At 35.6% G+C, this 18,376-nt stretch overlaps 2 protein-coding genes across 36 annotated transcripts in view; both read left to right on the forward strand.

The window, feature by feature from the left end:
* The first annotated feature begins 838 nt into the window (after positions 1 to 838).
* LOC105690623 (glutamine--fructose-6-phosphate aminotransferase [isomerizing] 2-like) lies at positions 839 to 15,587 on the forward strand. 7 transcript variants are annotated; one of them, XM_048657380.1, is made up of 15 exons: positions 7,828 to 7,903; positions 8,016 to 8,123; positions 8,513 to 8,602; positions 8,711 to 8,854; positions 8,967 to 9,133; positions 9,194 to 9,335; positions 10,496 to 10,519; positions 11,519 to 11,539; positions 12,568 to 12,725; positions 12,875 to 13,114; positions 13,197 to 13,395; positions 13,489 to 13,733; positions 13,820 to 13,975; positions 14,069 to 14,197; positions 14,290 to 15,587. In XM_048657380.1, the coding sequence occupies exons 1-15, from the start codon at positions 7,843 to 7,845 to the stop codon at positions 14,533 to 14,535; spliced, it is 2,130 nt and encodes a 709-aa protein (XP_048513337.1). In that variant the 5' UTR covers positions 7,828 to 7,842; the 3' UTR covers positions 14,536 to 15,587. The 7 variants fall into 7 exon arrangements, with proteins under 7 accessions (XP_020710645.2, XP_048513338.1, XP_048513337.1 ...); XM_048657382.1 differs by lacking the exon at positions 11,519 to 11,539; XM_048657383.1 differs by lacking the exon at positions 10,496 to 10,519.
* A 1,164-nt stretch (positions 15,588 to 16,751) lies between these two features.
* The window catches only part of LOC105690597 (calcium/calmodulin-dependent protein kinase type II alpha chain), a 90,417-nt gene continuing 88,792 nt past the window's right edge, over positions 16,752 to 18,376 (forward strand). For 16 of the 29 annotated variants that reach the window (XM_048657385.1, XM_048657392.1, XM_048657396.1 and 13 more), the window contains exon 1: positions 16,752 to 17,011. In XM_048657385.1, the coding sequence (XP_048513342.1) occupies positions 16,947 to 17,011 (65 nt within the window). In that variant the 5' untranslated portion in view covers positions 16,752 to 16,946. The remainder of the gene's footprint in view (positions 17,012 to 18,376) is intronic. The other 13 variants (XM_048657402.1, XM_048657406.1, XM_048657410.1 and 10 more) reach the window with 2 other exon arrangements.

Below are 18,376 nucleotides of genomic sequence, written 5' to 3' on the forward strand. Positions count from 1 at the left end.
TAGACCGTTTGTACACCCTTCTTATATGCTATCTTTGCATACTATACGTCGGATGATAAATAATTAGGTTGAAAAAAATAAAAAGAATTAATTCCCGAGGGTTATATACGCATAGAATTAAGGAATAATTATTGCAATATGCTTCAATGGTGTTTAATTATTGCGAAAATTGTCGGTTATCATTTCAATTCATGTTACCTATTCGATTAAAAACTCTTTGTATTTCCTTCGATAGCATGAAACCCCATAACAGATATCTGTATATTTTCAAAAGCAATAAATCGAATGATTCTTACTACACATATGCATAAATCATACACAACGTAGTTGACGTTGATTTCTCCGTCTATTCCAAAAGAAGAATTTTTGAAATTCTTTCCTTAGAATAATCTAAGTCCTCAGAATCCGAGAAATTGATCCCACGTATCTATTAATTACAACCTTGATCTCAAAAAAAAATTCGCTCTTCGATCGTTATGGGAAAAAAATCCAATATTAAATACATCTGAAAAACCGCAGCGATTCCCACATCTGCATAATAGCTTAAAATAAATCAAGTGATATTCTTAAAACTAGATATTCAAGAAGTTACTGGAATGAGAACAGAATTGTAATGGCCGCGCTCTCGTTCACGAGTACCGAGTAAGTCGAAACAAGATTAATAATTTCTAGCAAAAGCTGCTTCTACTCATCCAACGGCGATTACCTTCATCATTCGACAAATATATTTCGAATGATTATATAATAAAAATAAAGAATTTATTTCCAGATGCCGAGTAGATTTTATGTTATCGATTCAGTGCATATGCATCCCCCCCATTGTGTAGAGTCAGCCACACGACGACAGGTGCGGTAGACTGTCAATGAAGCATCGCGTAAGTGAAGTGAGTCGAAGGCGTGCCATAAAAACTGCGTTAAAATCGTGTTTCAGCTCACATGCCTGTAAGGCTGCACAGAGGCGGTACGTGTGCTTTAAAAAAATTTAATCTCTCGCTTGATTCCTCATACGTGGCGGTGTTACGCGTACTGACAACAACTTGATAACATGTGCGGTAAGTGAACTGATGTAATATTTATATCATGGTATAACTAAACGTTATTTGGTGTTATTAATCAAGAATATCGGAGACCGCGTGAACGTCCATTTAACAACTGACGTATGTCGTCTGTCAAATTTAAATACCCCAGAGTAACTCGAGAATTTTTTCCCCCCCTTTAATGATTTAATGATTAAAATTAAAATCATTTTTCTGAATAGCGTAACAATTACGAATTTAAGTTCAACGAAATGAATCATCCTATCCAAAACAAATACAACTGATATTATACCATCGCATTCTTCAGATTGTTTGAATTTCATCTTTTATTTATTTCTACAAATGATCATGATCATCTTCAGCAGCTGTGCAGTTTTGACAGACGTCATTTTGGTCATGTATATAGTTTAAGTTAATCGATCAGGCGTTAATCACCATCAATACAAAATATTAAACGTTATCGATATCGATATCACCCGCATCTTTTAATTCAATAGTACGCCCATAATATAGGTTTCATGTAACTATGACAAAATTCATTTATATAATTGAAAAAAATAAAAGATCTCTTTCTTCGTAATATCATTAAAATGATCAGTTCTTAATGTTAACGTAATAAGAAGATTTTCTGCATAGCAATGAATCGAATTATAAAAGTTTACGTTCATTGTTGTATAAACTTTGAATATACTAATTCTACATTCACGTATCGGATCCCGATTCAGAAACGCAGCTGATTAGAATTTGATTAGTTGTAAAACTATTTCACGTCGTGATTTTTATCTCCATTAGTTGACATCGTAAAAATGGACTATGTTATAAAAGCACAACAACTTCCATTCAGTTAATTGCTCTACTATCATTTCTCGCTAGTTTTTTTTTTTAATATTTTTATTACAATTTTGTTATCAAACTATTACTCTTTTAGTCTCACATAAAAGCCGGAAGAAAAGGAGATACGTTCCTTCCACGTAGATTAGGCAATTCTGATTTCAGTTCAGAAAATCATTTCCTGTACACTAATATGTGTAAAAATTACATGAAAAAAAACCAGTCATTTTTGAATTTTTCTTTCTTCTATAGTATTCAGTCTATCCGTACAACTTTTGTAACTGAATACAACTTGCACCATAATTTTCATTTTACGAGATTCTTTTTACGAACCTGTAGACACGCCGAGAAAGTGAATTATACATATTATTTACATCCTACGTCAAGCTTAAGCGAAACGGAATTGCTATCTGAACTTTGATATAATAGAGCAGATACGAAACTCGTATGGGTTAGACACGCACGCGTAGTTCCTACTTATTACCGAAAATAGAATCCACGTGAATACAATTCTGTCTATACTCAAATTGGGAGAAAGAGATGAAAAAAAAAAAAAAACCAAATATCACTGTGTCAAACAATATGAGCATTATGTAAAGTTCACGAAGCGAGGGTATCACATTTTGTAACAAGAAATTGAACGAAAAAAAAAAATATTCTACGATAATTAATATGATGACGTAACTTTCTCATTCGCGTGTTCACTTTAGATATTTGGCATTTACTAATAAATTTATATTTTTATTAATTATTTCATTTTATTTCCAAATCTGGTTTAACGAAAACTGTGAGTCGATATTTTTATTTATAAAAATTTTGAAGTATAGTAGAAAAATAAAGTAAGCAGAAGTATCGTATAATTTTTATGTAATATGTTTAGGATGGCATATCTGAATTGGAAGGATAAATTTAAATTCTAAATAGTGATCGGAGACATCAATGTCTAATAATAATGATTATTATTTAAAATGAAAGTGTCAGGTATTCAAATGCGTAAATACCTACTTACGAGGTTTAAGGGGAGAGAAGAAGTTGAGAGACCATTACAATCGGGGTATATTGAACAAAGACAAAATATATATTCGGCGGTTACGTTTGTCGCGGTTGTTATTCCTGTGTCAGAGAATTAATATCTTGCGAAATACGAATCATGGAGCAATAGCATTTCTATATAAGAGGTATAAGGTGTATATATAGATATAGATATAGATGTAGATATAGGTACACGGTGAAGGCGAGAGTGAAAGTTTCGGAGCAAGCTGCACAGCCGAGAGCCTTGCCGGAGGAATGAGTAGCTGACATTTAAAAGCCTTCGGTACATATAGGTGTAAATATGTATATTTATACATCGTATGTATCTATATAATAGTCAGAAACTCGTGCCGAGAGAATTGCGACGGGGTGTGACATGTATGTGCATTTATATGTAACCTATACATACCTTATATTCTGATATTGTTGGCATTACTCTAAAACCGGTCGAAAACCGGTACGAAACCTTACGCTAAATACATTGATAAATGCATGTCATACATACGACATACATACATTAAAAAAAGCATCAAATAACTAACGATTATGGAAATATATAATTTGGCATGCAAAATATTGAAAATCGAATTATCTTCGAGGAGAACTTTCTTGTTAGTTTTCCTTTTAGTTCTCCTGCGGTCACACCGCGTATTTGTGAAGATGAAAATCAAACTTATACTACACACAATGAAAGTTATATACTCGAATGAAAACTCACGGTGAGATTTAAGATTCATGAAATATCGAATTGAAATTAAATAAAAGAGCAAAAATTTGTTTTACTAAAAGTTTTGTCACGGGTTGAATTATGGCATTTCGATCCGCGTCGCGGAAAATCCGTGCAGTTTTTAGTATTCCGGGTCACTAGGCCAAACGCCTTTATATAGTAACGGGATCGTAGGTGTAGACGGTACATAAAATGTGTAACCTCTTCCTATGCGGTGATGGTCATTTTTCAACTCGGGACGTTGAACTTTCTCCTGCGTTATCGAGTTTATCGAATCAAGAGTTGCGGGTATACCTACCAATAATGTAATGAGTTGGAATCGAATATAGACCCCGCTTGTCATTAAAAAGAATAAAAATAATTTGTAAAAATTTTAATCGGCGTAATACAAGGTATATTTGACTCCGAAGTGTTCTTTGAGCTTATTAAAGAACTTGAGAATACATCGATGTAGCTCATTACCTGGAAATCCCCTTCTTTTTATCTATTCGTCTACAAGTGCGACGAGCGACTTAAAACTAATCTGATTCCTAGAACTTTCATCACGGTTAATTGCACCAAAGGCACGCGCGGTAATCAGTGTTTAATTGTAAGCAGAAAGTACAAATTATCCAACGTCAATTAAATTATAAAATTATGACACGCGAATTCGAATCACGTGGAATTATCGAAGTCATCCGGAACATGATAATCACGAGAAGAGTCTGAGGTGTAACCAGAAAAATGCCGTAGGTGCACGATCTTCTGTTGGATAGAAATCCGTACACAGATAATAAAATTTTACATTTCATCCAAGTTTTCATCAACATATGCGACAATATTACATACCAGTGAATAGTCGAATTTCACCGTACATACATATATTATATGAATTTTCGATCGTGATAATTTAGAAAGTTTTTTTTTTTTTCTTTTTTTTTTCAAGCCGGACATGAGTTTACATCACGTGTTCGTTTTGTTGAAATAATACAGAACGATAGTGGTGAATTAATTTCGAACGAATATTAATTGGTTTTTTTGGTCAACGATCGTTTTTCGGTATCTATGGATAATTATTGAACGATCGTACAATTTGGCATACCTATCTTTATCACGAGATCTGCACCTCTCTCGGCGTTTTGATCTCTAAAAATTTTCCTTAATCTTGAGCTTATCAAAATTCCCGGTAAATTTATTCCTATCTATAGCTACACCGATTATAGGTACAGACATCTAAAGTCTCGTTGTAATATTACACATATCGAAGATCTATATATATATATATATATATACAAACGATGCCTGAAAACTTAAACGGCGCTATGACGATTCCACGAGCCGTATCTTACGATACAATTAATTTGGATATTAGTTGTGCTTCTTTTTCTGCAGTTTTTCTTTGTTCACGACTTTATCTGTGCAGAGGTAAAATGAGAAACAAACAAAATAAAAAAAAAAAAAAAACTCCAATTGAACCATGTATATCTATCTGTGATTGCGATCAAAATTACAACGATCCACATACACATATCCCCAAGTGCGATGGTCATTCAGTTATCGATCGTCACCGTGTTTTACACATTCGATATAATATAAAATGCACGTTCCACGAATTATCGTTGATTCGAAAGCACGAGTGAATTGACAAAGAAAACATTCACGACATTTTTTTTATAAAATTCCCGTAGCAGTTTCGACGCAATAAGTTACTTACACTCACGCGGCGTGACCGAAGTGAATCTGCAACAATTTTTTTTTTGTGATAGTATAATAAATATTGTAATAGTACATTATCCTGAGGTACCGAGCTATGTGAATTTGGCCTTTAAACTCTTGACATATTACCGCGAGTATCTTCTCTCATCAGTTATTTCGAAACAGTTCGATTTTCACCGCATGAGACTGAATTATGGCCGGTGGTATGTTGAACGATTTTTTTTTCTCCAATCAATTTTACTCGTCCTAATTTTTAGCACACGTAATGTATAACTGCACATTTTTAGAATAGGCCGACTGCGATATCGATTATAAATTTTCGCGCTCGAATTATACGCATACAGAAATTATTCCGTGCTTCACCCAAAATTATAACCAATAAAAATTTTCACTGTCATAATTCATCAACCTTTGAAAATTATTGATACGCGTTGTTAAGGAGGTTATTCATTTTTATACAACGTAAATGTGTATTATACATGTATAGATGATATTGTTACGGAATTTAGTCGGAGGCATAATGCATATTGTGTCATTTCTTTATTCATTATCTACTTTTTTTCTGATCCAAGTATACGTAATACAGCAGCAGAACTCTAATACCACATCAAGGTGCAGCTCATAGTTTCCCTTTCACTTGAATATCAGCATAATTTTACTTGTCAGTGTTCAATAAGCTGGTTGCTTTTTTCGAAGGCGTAAATATGGCAGAAATATCCAACGACGTACACTGGGGTAAAAAATTCAATTTTGCCACCAAAATAAATAATATGCTCAAACGTGTAATCAGAAATCATATTGCATAGAATTAGATTGAATGGAGAAAAAAAAGGAAGGTTGAATTCGTCGAATATTCGCCGATAAGGATTAACTGACTTGTGATTTGGAATATGTTATTAAACCATTAGTACCTATATATCATCGATCAGTGCACCGCATCATATCCCTTGTCAAATTTAAAGAGAATCGAAGGGTAAGATAAGAGATCGATATCAATTTTATCGTCAAAACGTATAATGTCGGAATAAATATATGCGTTACACGCTGCCATTTTCGTTGACGTCGTCGTTTAAAATATAGTGTCTACTTTGATTGAGATGCGATTAGTACAAAATATTGCGCTCTCGATAATTATTTCTCGATACGTTATTATATGGAAAACGAGTAGATATAACGAAAACAAAAATTAAAAATAAAGAAATTCATATCAAAGCGAATCGGTCCGAGTGAAAGCTCCATAGAATTATCACGTAACCGTGTGTCTCGTGCGGGTCCCGTTTATTTAAATGTCAGTAGAAAAATAAAAAATCGTCCTCGGGCGTTGATAATTGTGTTTCTGTGAATTTGCAGATACATTTGACAACCAATCGATGTGATCAGCCGTAAATGTTCGCTTTTGATCCAACGTCAAAAAATATTCTTCCCCATCTCATCATTCAAACGCGTAACTTATTCGTATTTAAGTACGTGCACTGCACTTTTCCGTGTACTTTTTCATGACCCTTCGAAAGTGCTTGACTTTAACTTGCGCGACGAGACGAGATAGGCATTCGCGGCGACGCAAATTATATGCACGGTGGAAATACCATGCGGAGGGTGTATAATCGGGTACGGGTATACATGCATGAATGTGTATGTAGAAAATATTCTCTCGAAAGAGTGTACGTTTAGCACGTCTTGAATCTTGATGTTTGTCCTTTCCTTTCGCTCGTGAGTTTTTTAAGTGAAAAATTCTTTCCCTCTTCTCCGCGGTAGGAGCGGTCAATACACTGGAAGATATTTTGGCCATAAACGAATACACAATCGAGAATTAATTTGTGATTAAATAAAGTATCGGAGAATGTGAATCCTCCGAGAATCGTAGAATACGGGAGTTCAAACGCGCAGCTGTTGAACCGGAATCGAAATAATTATCATAGCATCAAGGGCGATTGATTGAAATGTGCGTAACGCACGTTACAGGATACAGACGTACTACGTGGATACGCGATATACCGATATGTTGTCATCGTCGCTCGCAATAACTTTTCTAAACCAAACTAATCGAAGGCCGAGCGCATAACGGTAGCGAAAGTCTTCCTGATGCACAGCGTGTAATTTGCTGACGCGGAAGAACGATATTACAAATTATACGAATTCCGGATTACGGTATTACCTTATCGCCGCCTCTCATCATATTTGGAGAATCGAAAAAATGACAAATATATATTGATGTACCTACATTACAATGATTTTCTACAAATCGCTCTAGATCGACGGCTTCCAGTTCATTTGCTTCTATCAGAAGTGACATATGTTAATAGAATCGTTCGTTTCACTTTTCGATAAGAAATCGCGCCCGAAGGTTATTTTCACTAATTCGTCGGAGGCTCTGGAAATGTTAATTTCCGCTATCCCGACCATATTTCTCTTCGACCTTGTCTCTACATTTTAATCGGTGTTCTTACGAGAGTGAATGTGTCGCGTTCGACGCTTTTTACCAAAATCGAAAGGCTGTACCTTAAAAAAAAAAAAAAAAAAATGACATCAAGGCCAACGTTCAACACTGAATACCTGTACGATCTTCAAATTATACCTCAAGGCGTGCATATTTTCTTATAATCCCAGTCAATATATCGACTGAATATTTTATTAAAAAACAAAATCAATTCGATCCTTATATCCCTTTATTTATCGTTTGTGTTTCCCCATAGGAATATTTGCATACCTCAACTATCTGACGCCAAAGAGCAGAAGAGAAATTCTGGAGTTGCTCGTTGGTGGACTGAAAAGGCTCGAATACCGTGGATATGATTCAGCAGGTACGAAATCCTCGATTTAACGATTGATAATAATTATACGAGATTCCGAATGCATAAAGTTTAAAGAAAAATCGCTCTAAAAGGAGAAACATCCTCGCGTTTAAACTGCACTGTAACAAACGGCTCCGACTTTTTCGGGCCACGAACATAATGTAAGGAGAAAAAAAGAAAGACGAGAACTACCTTTCGAAGTTAAAGTCATTCCTGTGGTTTACCGGACAGTGTTAATATATTCTTTGCATTCCGCAACTGCAGGCTGAATCTAAAATTAGATATTATATACCTGCGTACTATGTATAATTGGGGAGAAAATGTTTTGTTAAATGAGACTCGGAGGTGATAATTTATTGCACCTCCTAATCTGGTTTTTTCCGCACAATTTTTCGCAGGTGTTGCGCTCGACTCCCCCGATGGGAAGGATATCTCCATCATTAAAAAACAGGGGAAGGTTCAGTTACTGGAGGATGAGATCATGAATCGTGAGTGAAAAAAAATTGAGCCTTCTTTGGATAATCCGAAAGAAATGCGTATCAATTTTTTCCTTTGAAAATCAAAGGGCCGCTTATTCGTTGAGATTTTTAATACAGGCGACAACCTCGACTTTGACGGTACGACACAGACTCACGTAGGAATCGCTCACACGCGTTGGGCGACTCATGGAGTTCCTTCGGAAGTCAACTCTCATCCGCAACGTTCCGATACCGAACATTCTTTCGTCGTTGTTCACAATGGTGAGTATATTTTTTCGATCGAAGTCATCGGTACGCGATGGATTTGAACGCACTCGAAACCGCCCAAACGGGATTCGAAAAATTAGTCAATTCCCAATTTTCGATTTTACAGGTATCGTCACCAACTACAAAGAAGTGAAGACTCTGCTTCAGCACAGAGGTTACTTATTCGAGAGTGAAACTGACACAGAAATAATTGCCAAACTAGTTCACCATTTGTGGACGCAGCATCCGAACTATTCCTTCCGCGAACTAGTTGAGCAAGTCGTTCAACAATTGGTACGTTAATTGTTGCTCCTTTCCCATGAACGGTTGTTAATTTTTCTGAATTTTCATTAGGAGGGTGCATTCGCTCTGTGCTTCAAGAGCAAACATTTCCCCGATGAGTGCGTAGCCACCAGAAGAGGATCTCCGCTTCTGGTCGGTATCAAGACTAAAACTCGACTTGCTACCGATCACGTACCGATTCTCTATGGAAAAGGTGAGTACTCGTTGTGTTTGAGAGTTTGAACAGAGAAAAGAAAAAATTACGCGACAGGTCGCTCTTGATGAGACGTTGATTAATTTTTCAAGTATAAGTTGTACGTTAATGACATTTGTCTTTCAGCATCATATTGTAATAACCTCAGTGAAAATAGGTGTCAGATAGTTTTCAATATCGGGATAAATCTATCGAACTATAGCTGATAGGTGTACCTCATTTTGCAATAATAAAAAAGATATATAAATAGATAATTATTTTCATCCACGCATATTGTCTGAAGAACCTTCCATGGACGGATGGTAAACAAGATCGGTGAAGGAATAGTAATGACATTGTAATTAACAGAATATTAATTATTTGGTATTTTGAGTATGATAGCGTATGAAAGCTGTAAATATATCTAAGCTTATGGAGTATTAGATGATGACTAAATATTTGAAATACGTAGACGATTAATCAATTAAAATCCTACAGCGATATAATATATATATATTTTTCCAAATCCTGTGATCCAATTGCACAAATCTTTTGTCTCAATATTATTCCCATCCATTTCCTTATCCAAGCATGTGGTTCTTGGCGTGTAGTTTTCCGGTTGAAAAAAAAAAAAACCCTCGCATGAAATCAATGTCTTAACGCTAGAGTGTGTAAACCAAATGAAAAACTAATAAACCCTGTAAATTGGTAAAACTAATGGTAGTGTGGTTTGAGAATGCACTAATACACATGGCACAGTTTGCATGAAATGGATATGTACCAAATAATTGGGTATATAACGTCGTCGATATTGCACATCTACTCATCTTATACGGCGATACAATTTGCCGAGTATCCATGTCATTTGAAAAAAGTAGCATTGTATTTTCACATTTTCATTATTATCGTCGCTAGTAATTTTCTCCTTTGTAAATTTTCTAATTACTTCTATCGAAAGGTAGATTTTGATGAATGACTAAAAAATTGAACACCTCAGTTGCTTTACTACTCGTAGATTTTGAATTTTCGAGTTTCATATTTGCTGTTATCATTATCGTTACTATTATTGTGCACATTATTAATTGTATACTTGCGTAATTGAAACTTTGATATGGATACTACATGAATGTTTATTTTGCATGATCGTCCCTGATATGCACCCCAACTTTCTGACTGAACAGATGACTTCTCACTCAATGCCAAAGGTATAAACACTTTGAGTACTTAACTAAAGTTCAACAAATTCATCAATGAATAAGAAAATTTTTCATCGCTACACTTATTTTCGCGTAAAAAAAAAGATGTTTTTTTTTTCTTCTATTTATACCTTTCACTAAATAAATACGCTTAACTAAAAAATCGACTAATCAAATTATAATTACATAAATGTTTGTCCTTGTGTCTTATCGAGCTAGTAATTTTTATGCTAATTTTTTTCTTTTTTTTCTTCAACTTCAATTAATATCACCGCGGCAGTAAAATATATAATCATCTCTGTTAAAAAATACTCACAGCTTTATTTTATATATTTGTTTAACACGTAGATAATAAATATATTTAGTTGATTGAATCCGTTGTTTGAAAAAAAAATTATATTATGTGCATTACTCAAGATTATATCTAAAAAGATACGTGCAATAATTAAACTCGTAAAGGCTTTTAGAAGGTTGATAATGATTTATTAGTTCACTTATCGATATCTTAATCGTTAAAATTTTAACGTTAACACATGTGCATGAAATGTAATCAAGTCTGAAATTCAATCCCACTTATTTGTTTCAACTTTTTCCTTTTTTTGTTACGTGAATCAGAGAGGGTCGAAACTAATTGTTGAAAAAAAAAATAATTATTTTTGTTTTTTCCAATCGAAAACTTATTTGCAAATTAGCCGACTAAGTTCGCGTTTTTACATACAATGCTTCTAATAATTCATCGCCCACTCTGCCGTTGAAACTTCTCTGAGACGAAATGCTTTTTTACCATAGAATTTGTTCATTTATATCTTCGTTTATTTATCTATATTTACTTTTCCTCTGAGACTTGATTTTAGTTGGCGCATAGAAATTGATTTTACGATTTTATAATTTTTTTTGCATGTGTGTTTACTTTATTCTCGTTTTGTATTGTTTCGTTATGTTATATCTTAGCGTGGTTTGTTTAACTAATTGTGTTTTTTTTCCCCTTTTTTCCCCCCGAATCTGCAGAAGGTGACACAGCTCCCCAAGGTATTACTTTATACTCAGATTATATTCCACTGCTCATTGCTTGCGCAATTTCTTTATTTATTTATTTATTTTGTCTCTTTTTCTTTTTACCTAACACGTTCTCGTGCATCTAACAATGGTATTCATATAATAGTAAAATTTGTCAAACGCTTTTTTCTGCATCAGTTCCATTCCGTATGTATCACTTTACGATTTATGCAATGATTGCACAGCGAGCTTATCATTTCTTCAAACTATCACAATTTGCAATTATCTTTTCCTACAATCACCCAATTCCTACTCTACGTAATATTATCAGTATACATTAAAATATCTAAATAATCAATATTCACCGAAATAGAAAGGAAATAAAATAAAAAAATGTCACACTAACTTCTACGATGATTTGAATCTTATCATATCTAATAATTGCCCGAACCAAGACGTAGATATTTTCATCCATATTTTGAGGGTACATCAATTCGTTCCGCATTTTACATTATTTTTGGGTAACTAGGGATTTTTCATCACATTACATTCGAAATATTCGCTTACTTTCTGGTGTTGGGTATCAGTATATACCTGTCTGCATATCTTGCAATGACACAACACAAATTTTCGAAAAATCACCAAAAGGCAAAGTCAAATATTTTGTGGATGATATGAGGAAAAAAAGTGTCGTCGACACGACTAATACATGATGTGAGCGATGGTCAGATTTCTAAAATGTACAAAAGTCACTCAGAAATCAAAATTAAAAAGAAAAAATAAACAAGTTATTTCATGTAACGTGTTGTGTCATTTTATACATTCGCTGTACGTTCAGTCTATGAGTTAATTCTTCAGACGAAGTCTCAAAAAGAATATTCCTGCAGGCCTCAAAAAAAAAAAAGGAAAAGAAAGAGACAAAGCCTTAAGAAAAATTCCTTTGAACTAGATCGTCAAATTTCTCAAATCGTTAGATCAAAACGCACTGCAGAGGTGGGAAAATTCTTTTTGCGAAAAATCAATTATTCACGTATAGAGGCTAATAAGATTTGTTGCAACAGACCATCGCCCCCATGGACGAGGCTCGGACTTGCCAATCATTCCCCGAAGCGACAGTACTTCGGAATTTCAACCTCTCGAGGATAAGGAAGTCGAATACTTTTTTGCCTCTGACGCTAGTGCCGTCATTGAACACACGAACAGAGTTATCTTCCTCGAGGTAAAAATATTCGACATTCTTACGAAAGCTGCGAAATGCTGAACAATTTCTGTCTCAAATACGCTTAACGATAATTTCTTCTTCTTTTTTATTTTTTCTGTTATTGATTTATTACATTTTCTCTGATAAATTATCGGAAAAATTTGTAGGACGATGACGTCGCCGCCGTGAAAGACGGTGCTTTGAGCATCCACCGTCTGCGTCGTTTAATGGACGATCCTCACGCGCGAGAGATCTGTACTTTAAAAATGGAAATTCAGCAGATCATGAAAGGAAATTACTCGTACTTCATGCAAAAAGAAATCTTCGAACAGCCCGAATCGGTAGTCAATACGATGAGAGGTCGTTTGAATTTCCGTGACAATTCCGTTACTCTCGGTGGTATCAAAGTGCGCATATTTTGAATAATATTTCAAATACGAGAAAAAAATCTGTTCAAAACCCCTCGAAACTAATTCAGAAATTTCGCAGGATTATATCCCAGAAATTAAAAGATGTAGACGACTTATGCTGATCGGTTGTGGTACGAGTTATCATTCCGCGGTAGCAACTCGCCAACTATTAGAAGAACTTACGGAACTGCCGGTTATGGTTGAACTTGCGTCGGACTTTTTGGACAGAAATACACCGGTCTTCAGAGACGACGTCTGCTTCTTTATTTCGCAGTCCGGTATGGATAGAATTTCAATCAAATTCGTCGCGAACGTGATTATAAAATTAAAATTAAACCTGACAAATTTCATGAGATTTTATTTACCAACAGGTGAGACTGCCGATACTTTGATGGCTCTACGTTATTGCAAAGGTCGGGGTGCTCTGATAGTCGGTATAACGAATACGGTTGGCAGTAGCATTTGCCGGGAATCTCATTGCGGAGTTCACATCAACGCTGGTCCTGAGATCGGTGTGGCTAGTACGAAAGCTTATACGTCACAGTTTATCTCGTTGGTAATGTTCGCACTGGTAATGAGCGAGGACAGAATCTCCCTCGGCAACAGACGACTAGAGGTAAGTGGTTCGTGACGTGTGTTACAATTTTATATAAAATTGTTCAACAAATAGATTGAGTATTGATACCGGTAATGATTATTCAGATCATCGAAGGGCTTAAGAATCTAGACAATCTGATTCGCGAAGTACTGAAACTAGACGACAAAGTCAAGGAATTGGCAAAGTCCTTGTTCCAACATAAATCTCTCTTGATCATGGGACGTGGCTACAATTTCGCCACCTGCATGGAAGGCGCTCTCGTGAGTCAACGATTCTGATGATCATAATTTGAAAAATATGCTTCACGCAACTTGTCCATTAAAAACTAATTTTCTTTTAATTTTCATTTACAGAAAGTCAAAGAATTGACTTACATGCACAGCGAGGGAATTATGGCTGGTGAATTGAAACATGGACCTCTAGCTCTGGTTGACGATTCCATGCCAGTCATCATGATCGTTATGAGGGACCCGGTTTACGTAGTGAGTAACAACAACACGGTTAATTGACCATCGATGATCATCGAACCAGCATTCGAATTTTTGTACTCAATACTTTTTTGTTGTTGTTCCAGAAATGCATGAATGCACTGCAGCAAGTAACGGCTCGAGAAGGTAGACCAATAGTGATCTGCGAGGAGGGAGATAACGAAACAATATCTCTTGCCGATCGTGTACTCGAGGTACCAAAGACGGTCGATTGTCTCCAAGGAATATTGACCGTAATTCCAATGCAGCTTTTGTCATTCCACATCGCCGTTCTGCGTGGTTGCAACGTAGACTGTCCAAGAAATTTGGCAAAGTCTGTGACCGTAGAATAGATCTCCAATCTCCATGAATTCGAACGGAAATAAATTCCATGGTGAATGAGATAGCCAATAAAATGCATATTAGCATGGCTGGAAAATGGCGTTTTTGCCTGATAGTAATAAGCAAAATAAAACAGCTAGCTCAGCAGCTTATATACATCTGTACTATCTAAAACCGGTATCATAAAGATGATATTATAAGCTCGTACATTGGGCGGTGTGAGTTTGCGTACACCTAATAATGTTATATAGGTACGGGCAAACTTTGATAAACGGAGTATTTTATGATAAAATTATTAATTTCGATCAATATAATTTTTACAGTCGGTTTCGAATTTCTCGAAAGTTCAATCGGACGCTACGTTAACTTGTGTTCGGATGATACGAGGCAGAAAAAATACGTGTTAAATTGTGATTACTATTTGATAATAGAAAAGAATAGGAGAAGAGGGCAAATGAACATATAGTATAGGTAGACCGACGTTATCGAACGTACGTACATTGATCTAAAATTTTTCAAAGTTCTTGAAAATGTTTTTGTTTTTTTTTTTTCTTTTCTAGAAAAAACTTGTACCATTCTTGTTCCTAATCTATCCCAAAATAATTTGATGTAAAATTATTTAAAAAATTATACACATTATTTACACATATGATACATGCATTTGATCACCATTTATATCGATATGTGTACAGTACACACTGTTTCGATGATGAAATTATATTAAACTATGCAATGCATTTTTTTTCTTGTTATATAAATTGATAATGTGATGATATTTGTTGTAATTTGATAACGTTTAAAATTAATATGGGGGAATATTGACATTTAGAGCGTTTATATAAGTATAATTAATTTATTTTTACGTGAAATTTTAGAGATTTCATTTGTACTCTACGTACATAATTTTAGGTAACTCAAAACCCATTAAAAAATGAATTTCACCCGTTCAAAAATTTCTGATCAATCGAGACACTGGATGCTGCTAATTTCTCCAAATGTAACGGTATCTTTTTATAAAGCGATGATAGAATTTTTAAATACATACAATATTTGTTGCCTTGCATATTATCATTGTTATAAATAGACGATTGTATACAAATTTTCTATAGCGTAGTTGACTTTACTAGGTCCAATGTTCATATTAACTATGTCTAGCCTACGGTTAGCTGTTGGACCATATATAATATATCCTCTTTATATTATTATTAGTATGATTATTATTATTATTAATATTATTATACAGATATGTTTATATATACATGAAAAATATGTATATATACCACATCTATATACGCATCGTGAAATAAAAAGGTATATTTTCTCCAGAATCATATTTTAAATGACCACCCTTTTCCTGCATAACTTACGATTTATAATATTTAAACAATTTCTCTGTGCTACAGATCAAGTAGTTCAATATTTTATATCGCGTTTCAAACCATGGTACGGTCATTTAATCCGCACAGTTTAATAAACCCCTAAAATCCTGTGCGATTGATTTTGGTCTACGTTATCGACCTTATCGAATGAACAGTGGAAAAATGGATATTCTGTTAAATCTACTTTCTAAATTGTTTCAGAGGTTCTTTTTGTGTTATCAGAGCAGATAAAACGGAATGCTGATTAATCGGGTATTTTTTTAAAACGATGCATCACGTTGCAGCGCTGCAGTAAGTCCACACGCTAGGCCTACGAGCGGGATATCAGTAGTAAAGGCACGACATGATCGGCCCGGTGTAAGGGTTGATAAATACGTACCTGCAAACGTTAGCTCAGAAATTTCAAAGGAGCAAAATATGTTGGTTGAGATAGCGGTTTATTCCTGCGCAATGATTGAGCGCAGATAAGCAGAAGAGAAGAAATGAAAGAATCGATAAGTTTTGCGGATACTTTAATTGAGAAAATTGTATAAGAAAATTGAAGCCGACCGATTATTCTTCGAGTAATTTTAAGTAGTAACGATGAAAAATCGGTCAGACGCAGTGATTTGAAATTTAATTCCCAGCGACGTTATTGATTTTCAATTTGTAACAGTCGTAAATTTGTAATAATATTATCGAGTTTAATCTTACCGATGATGTATCAACAATGCGAGGATAATTCTTTAACCGGTATTACTATTATTTTCATCTAATTTTAAACGGTAAAATATCTTTTTGGGTTATTTATTAGTGGTAGGCTGCGCACTACGCAAGTCAGTTGACCCTCCGTCGTCGAGTGAAACGGACGTCTCCTGAATTCACTCCGATCCATAATTATTTGTATAAGTAAAGTGAATATCTCATGAGATTCTGATTATAAAATAAATCAACCAACAATCCTACGGTTTATTAACACAGTTTTATTGATCGAATTTGACTGGCCAGTTTTCTAGCGTAGTCGGTCGCTTTTCAGTAGTGAGGTAAATATTGTAGTTATCGGTATGGCTGCTCCAGCAGCTTGTACGCGGTTTAGTGATAACTACGACCTTAAGGAGGAACTGGGAAAGTAAGTGATATGAAAAATCCTTAAAAATTTCAATATAAATACATGATATTTATACACCCCCGCGTATTTTTGTCGGTTTAATTTTACGCACTTTATTATTCAACCGTACGTAACCCGCGTCGAGCTAGGAAGAAGATTGAAACGTAACCCGCGACGTAGACGTCGAAGCTAACGGGTAACACCAAAGCAAACCAAACGAAAACCGTTTCGCCTACCTACGTTCTCTAGCAGACGATGCTTTTACTAACGATGGCCGCGGCAGCGGCAACGACGACGTTCTAACGCGTCCGGGGACTACTATTGCATTTCGTCTATATTTAACGTGTGCTTCGGCGGCCCGGAGGCTATATATAATAACAGCCAACAGGCATCACCGACTTTCAACATTTGGGAGAGCTACCGGTTCCGAACTTGACTGGATTTTACGCATCCACAGATATCGAAACCGAACGAGAAAAAAGACTCTCCCCTTGCCGCATCTCTTTCTCTGTAGTTTTTCTCTTCTTTTTTTTTCTGTTTTTCGTTTCCCCTCAAATTCGCTCCGACATTATCTGACTCGGCGATCTGTCATGGAATCGATAGATACCCGCCAACTACCACGTTCTTAAGGGTGTCATGCAGGTGGTTGAACGGCAAGGCAGCAGCAGCAGCAGCAGCAGCAGTAGCAGCGAGCAGCGGTAGTAGTGGTAACGGTAACTAGCAGACGAAAAGCTAAACGTCATTCTGACAGTTTGCAGGAGCCGCTACCAGACTGTCTTCACTGCTAATTTCATTGCTCGCTCGCTTCATTCGAACTGCCGAATTCTGTTTCGGGTGAAAATTTCCTACGCCCTACCCTTAAAAAAAAAATACCACCCCTCGTCGGAGTTGGCATTCCAAATTACCTGGACCACACCCTCTTCTCCGGCGAAACGTAACCCTCGAGAGGACGATGCGATGCAACGAAATATTGCACACATCGAAGTAAAAGAACAATATTCGTCCATGCAGATTACCATGAGAATGCAAAAGCGTTTGTAATTATTTAATTTTTTTTTTTTTTCACCCTTCCAACAGTGACTCCAAGGAATAAAAATTACACGAACTTTGATCGCAGCTCGGCTGTCTGCCGATGCCAATTTTTCTCATTCGACGGTCTTTCGCACCGCCTTCCGTTACTACTTGCTAGGTCTTTGCACGTCGGGGTGTATCTACTGATCGGCCGTTCGGCCACAAGCGCTAAAGATTAGGCCAGTCTTACCGCACAGCATTTGATCTACTAGCTACCGCGGAACATTCACCTGTCAGGTGTATTCAGTATTTAAAGAAAGGAAATATACACACCATATATTCACCATAGTCACTGAATATTACATAAATTTTCCT

Source organism: Athalia rosae, chromosome 6 (genome assembly GCF_917208135.1).
Source record: "Athalia rosae chromosome 6, iyAthRosa1.1, whole genome shotgun sequence".
Classification (NCBI taxonomy): domain Eukaryota; kingdom Metazoa; phylum Arthropoda; class Insecta; order Hymenoptera; family Athaliidae; genus Athalia; species Athalia rosae.